Below are 7458 nucleotides of genomic sequence, written 5' to 3'. Positions count from 1 at the left end.
AAAAAAAAAAAAAAAAAAAAAAAAAAAAAAAAAAAAAAAAAAAGATTTGTTTTCTATTTGTAAATACTTTCTATGAGAAGAAAGCAAGGTATAATTCCCTGATGCTGTAGTGTAAAAAAATGTTTATTCGTCCTTTGCCTTTATCTTCTACAGGCACAGAGATCTTATCAGAATGTTTTTGGGTCAAGGTTTCCCTTTGGAAACTGTGAGGTGAGATGTCTTCAACCACCCTTTAGTTTTGTTCTTGGTCCTGGGCTTCAGTACTGTCTGGGGATAAATCAAGATACCCACCATGGCTGTATCTTCCACCGTGTCTGGTGGATATCAACTCCTGGGTCTTTTTTGATAGCACAACCTGACTTATGAAGTGTAGACTCTTAAGGAAGAAGATGGCTACCCCAGGGCCGAGAGGAATCTCCTGTTGTTCTTTTTCGAGCACATTAAGATTCTCTTCACCCAACCCAGCTTCCATTTCTTAGAGACACACTGCTGTTACGCCAATCAGATGCTAGTAAAAAAAAAACACAGAAATGGCTGGGTGTGGTGGCTCACGCCTGTAATCCCAGCACTTTGGGAGGCCTAGGTGGGGGGATCACCTGAGGTCAAGAGTTCAAGACTAGCATGGCCATCGTGGTGAAACCCCATCTTAAAAAAAAAAAAAACCGCCGGGCGCGGTGGCTCATGCCTGTAATCCCAGCACTTTGGGAGGCCGAGGCGGGTGGATCACGAGGTCAAGAGATCGAGACCATCCTGGTCAACACGGTGAAACCCCGTCTCTACTAAAAATACAAAAAATTATCTGGGCATGGTGGCGCGTGCCTGTAATCCCAGCTACTCAGGAGGCTGAGGCAGGAGAATTGCCTGAACCCAGGAGGCGGAGGTTGTGGTGAGCCGAGATCGCGCCATTGCACGCCAGCCTGGCTAACAAGAGCGAAACTCCGTCCCCCAAAAAAAAAGAAAAAAAAAAGAAATGAAAGGCTTTATTCTTCTACCTTGAAATAAGAGAAGATATTTTGCTCATTTCACTTTTCTTTTTTATCTTTTTCTTTCTTTCTTTTTTTTTTTTTTTTTTGAGACAGAGTCTCACTCTGTCACCAGGTGCCAGGCTGGAGTGCAGTGGCACAATCTTGGCTCACTATAATCTCTGCCTCCCGGGTTCAAGCAAATCTCTTGCCTTAGCCTCCCAAAGTAGCTGGGACTACAGGCGCGCACCACCAGGCCCAGCTAATTTTTGTATTTTAGTAAAAACGGATTTTCACCATGTTGGACAGGATAGTCTCAATCTCTTGACCTTGTGATTTGCCCACCTCGGCCTCCCAAAGTGCTGGGATTACAGGTGTGAGCCACTGCACCCAGCCTCATCTGACTTTTCTTAAAGCATTTAGATGATATGTACATTTATGTTTGTTACTTTGAAATGTACATAAATTATGTTAACAGTGAAGTAAACTTTGGTCTTTTTTTTTTTTTTACTTAAGGACCTCAGATTCATTGCTTTGTTTTTGCTTTGGCAAAGTTTTTTTTCTTTTATTTTAGCCTTTTTTTTTTTTGAGACAGAGTCTTGCTCTGTCACCAGGTGCCAGGCTGCAGTGCAGTGGCGCAATCTTGGCTCACTGCAACCTCTGCCTCCCGGGTTCAAGCAATTCTCCTGCCTCAGCCTCCCGAGTAGCTGGGACTACAGGCGCGCACCACCACGCCCAGCTAATTTTTGTATTTTTAGTAGAGATGGGGTTTCACCATGTTGGCCAGGATGGTTTTGATCTCTTGACTTCATGATCTGCCCGCCTCAGCCTCCCAAAGTGCTGAGATTACAGGCATGAGCCACCACGCACAGCCTCATTTTTAGTCTTTTGAAGTAGACACGGATTTGTTTAGCTCAAAGCTCATTTTAAAAGCACACAAAAGTAGAGCACAAAAATAGGATTAAATTTGGCAATACAGAATGATAAAGACTAAAAGATACTGAGTAGTTTCTTTGACAGAAAACTGATTATTCAAGGTAATTAATATTTGCAGGCTGAAGTACTCGCACTGCAAAAGAGAGCAGTTCAGTGTATAAACTGAACAGTGAAGTCTTGAGTTGTACTTTGGTTTCTGTTTATTACTTCATAACAATTAGCGTAGTTACGTGTAGTGTCTGTAGACAACCTGCATTTATGTAAATTAGAAAGTATTTTTGGCCAGTTGCGGTGGCTCACACCTGTAATCCTAACACTTTAGGAGGCCAAGGCAGGCAGATCACGAGGTCAGGAGTTTGAGACCAGCCTGGCCAACATGGCAAGACCCTATCTCTACTAAAAGCACAAAAATTAGCTGGTGTGGTGGCACACGCCTATAGTCCCAGCTACTTGAGAGGCTGAGGCAGGAGAATCGCTTGAACTCACGAAGGGGAGGTTGCAGTAAGCCAAGACCGCACCATTGCACTCTAACCTGGATGACAGAGTGAGATTATGTCTCAAAAAAAAAAGAAAGTATTTTCTACAATATAGTATGACTATAAGTCTACAAAATTTACTTTCAATTAATCTCTTAAATAGGCATTTTAATATTATTTAACTTTTGAAATATAAAGTGTTTTAACCAAATTATGGTAACAAACTTTTTTTTCTTTTTTGACAGTCTCACTCTGTTTCCTGGGCTGGAGTGCAGCGGCGCAGTCTCAGCTCACTGCAGTCTCTGCCTCCTGTGTTCAAGCAGTTCTCTGCCTCAGCCTCCCAAGTAGCTGGGATTACAGGCACCCACCACCGCGCCCTGCTAATTTTTGTTTGTATTTTTAGTAGAGATGTGGATTTACCATCTTGGCCAGGCTGATCTTGAACTCCTGACCTCATGATCCACCCGTCTTGGCCTTCCAAAGTGCTGGGATTGGGATTATAGTTGTGAGCCACTGCACCTGGCCTCTTTTTTTTTTTTTGAGAAAGAGTTTTGTTCTTGTTACCCAGGCTGGAGTGCAATGGTGCAATCTCCATCTTGGCTCACCACAACCTCTGCCTCCTGGGTTCAAGTGATTTTCCTACCTGAGCCTTCCAAGTAGCTGGGATTACAGGCATGCACCACCACACCCTGCTAATTTTGTATTTTTAGTAGAGACAGGGTTGCTCCAGTTGGTCAGGCTGGTCTTGAACTTGCGACCTCAGGTGATCTGCCTGCCTTGGCTCCCCAAAGTGGTGGGATTATAGGCATGAGCCACTGCACCCGGCAGTTACAGACATTTAAAAAAAAAATTTACATTCATTATGACTAGTACATTAAAATTATATATACTTAGATATTTATATTTAATATCCAAAAAATTTTACTATAAAATTGTTATAGTAGGCCGGGCGCGGTGGCTCAAGCCTGTAATCCCAGCACTTTGGGAGGCCGAGGCGGGTGGATCACGAGGTCAAGAGATCGAGACCATCCTGGTCAACATGGGGAAACCCCGTCTCTACTAAAAATACAAAAAATCAGCTGGGCATGGTGGCGTGTACCTGTAATCCCAGCTACTCAGGAGGCTGAGGCAGGAGAATTGCCTGAACCCAGGAGGCAGAGGTTGCGGTGAGCCGAGATCGCGCCATTGCACTCCAGCCTGGGTAACAAGAGCAAAACTCCGTCTCAAAAAAAAAAAAAAAAAAAAAATTGTTATAGTAGATATTAGTCTAAAATGCTTATTAATCTATCTAATAGGTATAACTCTAGGTAAGCATAATTTTAGTATCTTGTATTTCACTAACTTGGAATGCTGCTACTAGAGGACAAACACAGGTGACATGGCCACGCAAAAGCCATAATAGCTCTTTAGTTAACTATGTTGCAAGCTCATATATGTTCTAGTATATGAACAGAGAGGGATTCTAATTCATCTTCATCAGAAAGTGCTGGTGGAAGTTGTCAGGTGTATTTCACCATACATCCCCCATTCGGTGGCAAGGAGATGAGACAGCAGCAGAGATGAAAAATAAACCTTATAAAATTCTGCTGAGAATTAGCTGGGCATGGTGGCATGTGCCTGTAATCCCAGCTACTCCGGAGGCTGAGGCAGGAGAATTGCTTGAACCCAGGAGGTGGAGGTTGCAGCGAGCCGAGATCGCGCTACTGCACTCCAGCCTGGGCGACAGAGCGAGACATCGGTCTCAAAAAAAATAAAATGAGAGCACAATTATGTCTTTCTCTCCCATTGTAGCTATGTATTCATCTCTTGAAACCATTCACAATTGCCACAAGTAGCTATCAATTTAACTAATAATGCAACACTGAACTCTATAAAAGTTCAACTGTAAACCTTAATGATGTATAGCCAATCAATAGTCAGTGTTATTGCTGTAAATAAATAAGAAAGGTAGGTAAAGTTATGGTTATGACTCTGGATACTTTGTTGCCTTGATCTCACTCCAAAATTGTTTGTTGTTAACATTTTTGTACCACCCCACTCTCTGTCCCGCTTTTTTACCGTACAGAAATACTAGGAAAAAACACAGGCTCTTTTACTAACTGGATGTTTGACAAAATATTCTTCTTGGGCCAAAAACACTGGTATTACTGGTGAACTTGTTAGAAATTCAGAAACGCAGACTTTATTCCAAATCTTCTGAAAAAATAATCTGCATTAACAAGTCATCCAGTTTATTGTACACATTAAAATTTGAGAGATACCTTCTAACTCAACATGTCTTTTTGATCTGAAAAATATACACAACTCATTCTGTATGATGTGAATATAACACTCAAAAGTACACATTTGTGTTTATGCTCTTAATTCTATACTTGATTATTCAGAAAAATAGCATATATACACTGATGTTGTGGGTCCTTTGTCACTCTCTTTTCTCAGAGAACACGTCAGAAAATGTTTCTATGTTAAAAATTCTTTTATTAGATAATTTTAGTCACTTACAGAAGTCAGAACCAGTTCTCTACTCTCTCATCTGACCCTGAGTCACTTAAAAATTTTGCCCATGGCCCCTTGGTGAATGTGTGTGTGGGTATGTTTTGTAGAGTCAGAGAATACATTAGAGAATATTTCTGTGTTAAAAATTATTTTCTTAGCCAGGTGTGGTGGCTCATGCCTGTAATCCCAGCACTTTGGAAGGCGGAGGCAGGCAGATCACTTGAGGTCGGGAGTTCGAGACCAGCCTGATCAATATGGAGAAACCCTGTCTCTACTAAAAAGACAAAAAAAATTGGCCAGGCATGGTGGAACATGCCTGTAATCCCAGCTACTCTGGAGGCCGAGGCAGGAGAATCGCTTGAACCTGGGAGGCAGAGGTTGTGGTGAGCCAAGATTTCGCCTTTGCACACCAGCCTGGGCAACAAAAGTGAAATTCCATCTCAAAAAAAAAAAAAAAAAATTATTTTTTTGACCAGGCATGGTGGCTCTCACCTGTAGATCCCAGCACTTGGGGAGTCCAAGGCAGGCAGATCACGAGGTCAGGAGTTTGAGACCAGTCTGGCCAACATAGTGAAACCCTGTCTCCACTAAAAATATAAAAAATTAGCTGGGTGTGGTGGTGTGTGCCTGTAATTCCAGCTACTCAGGAGGCTGAGGCAAGAGAATCAGGTGAACTCAGAAGGCAGAGGTTGCAGTGAGCCAAGATCACACCATTGCGCTTCATCCCGGGAAAGAGTATGAGACTCCTTCTCAAAAAAAAAAGGAAAAATTTTAAAAAATAAAATAAAAGCTATTTTATTGGATAATTTCAGTCACTTTTATAAGTCAGAACCTGTTTTCTCTATTCTCTAACTACACCTTGAGTCAGATTAAAAATTCTGTCTATGGCCGGGCGCAGTGGCTCAAGCCTGTAATCCCAGCACTTTGGGAGGCCAAGGCGGGTGGATCACGAGGTCAAGAGATCGAGACCATCCTGGTCAACATGGTGAAACCCCGTCTCTACTAAAAATACAAAAAAAAATTAGCTGGGCATGGTGGCACGTGCCTGTAATCCCAGCTACTCAGGAGGCTGAGGCAGGAGAATTGCCTGAACCCTGGAGGCGGAGGTTGCGGTGAGCCGAGATCGCGCCATTGCACTCCAGCCTGGGTAACAAGAGCGAAACCCCGTCACAAAAAAAAAAAAAAAAAAAAAAATTCTGTCTATGACCACTTGGTAAATATATGCATGTCTGTGTTTGTGTGTTTTTCAGGCACCATTGACATTTAGGGATGTGACTGTAGAATTCTCTCTGGAGGAGTGGCAATGCCTGGACACTGTTCAGCGGAATTTATATAGGGATGTGATGTTAGAGAACTACAGAAACCTGGCCTTCCTGGGTGAGGATAACTTTATTTTATTTTATTTTTTTATTTTTTATTTTTTTTAAAGACGGGGTTTCACTGTATTGGTCAGGCTGGTCTTGAACTCCTGAACTCCCGACCTCAGGTGGTCCGCCCGCCTTGGCCACCGAAGTGCTTGGATTACAGGTGTGAGCCACCACGCCCAGCCAAGGATAACTTTAATACTCAATTCCTAATATACCCTAAAGGCTTTATTTCTGGTTTTGTTTGTTTGTACAGTGTTTTCTGGTAATTTGGTAATTTTGATAATTATGCTTTGCATAAATGAGTTTCAAATTCCTTTTTCAAGAAAATCATAAGGATTTGTCAGTGTAGGAAAAAAACTTTCCTCAAGATATTTCATCTTGAACTGAGCTGTATCCCTCACTCTAGATTAGTTGTAATTCCAAAAATTTAGTGGCGTAAAATATGGTTGCCCACACTGTAAAAACTAATTGCTACCACCAATTCTTTTATTCAGTAGTACTGGGTAGTGAAATTAAGAACCTACAAATATACAGGGTTTTCTAAATATTTAGAAATTTCTGTTAAAAATTAGTATTTGGGGTAAATGTATTAGAATATTACATCCTTTTTACTGAGCACATTACTAAGTTGGTAATTGGAGAATATGAGCAAGATGCATGTTACTTATTTTCAATAAAACAGGTATTGCTGTCTCTAAGCCAGACATGATCACCTGTCTGGAGCAAGGAAAAGAGCCCTGGAATATGAAGAGATATGAGATGGTGGCCAAATCCCCAGGTAGGTGAGAGTGAAACCGAATAAAACAGATGAGAGATCCAAAGGTCAAGGAGAAAGCAAATCCTTAAAATGTCATTTGGGAAGCTTTGTTCCAAAGGATACAGCTTCTGGAAGCCTGAGTTGTTGTTGTTGTTATTTTCTTTGCTTTCACATAGGGACATTTTCTGTCTTATGCTTTTAAATTATCGAAAGATTCTATTTTCCTTTCAGTCATTTTCTTTAAAGTTTATAGTGAGAGCCAGAGTCGTCTTCATGGCATAGAAGAGACTGCACAATCTGACTGCTTTTTCATTGTTTTTAGGGACACACAAATGTCTGTATAATTTTTCAAAACTTTATGTTAAACAATTTTTTATGTTCTCTTTTTGCATCATGCCTGAAATGAATGGAGTAGTGGTTCCTGTTCCATTGAATTTTTTTGTTAATTTTTCTGCATATTCCTT

General features: G+C 41.3%; 1 protein-coding gene across 1 annotated transcript; it reads left to right on the top strand.

Moving 5' to 3' along the window:
- Positions 1–6087: 6087 nt before the first annotated feature.
- LOC116547491 (zinc finger protein 679-like) lies at positions 6088–7443 on the top strand (the record flags this gene model as incomplete). The annotated part of the gene is made up of 2 exons (XM_032273438.1): positions 6088–6247; positions 6920–7443. Coding segments are annotated over 2 exons (264 nt in total), but the record flags the coding sequence as incomplete, so codon positions are not given.
- Positions 7444–7458: the final 15 nt, after the last annotated feature.

This window comes from Sapajus apella, unplaced genomic scaffold (genome assembly GCF_009761245.1).
Source record: "Sapajus apella isolate SASKATOON/1434 unplaced genomic scaffold, GSC_monkey_1.0 scaffold3337, whole genome shotgun sequence".
Taxonomy (NCBI): Eukaryota; Metazoa; Chordata; class Mammalia; order Primates; family Cebidae; genus Sapajus; species Sapajus apella.
This window is presented reverse-complemented; position numbering and strand designations above follow the sequence as displayed.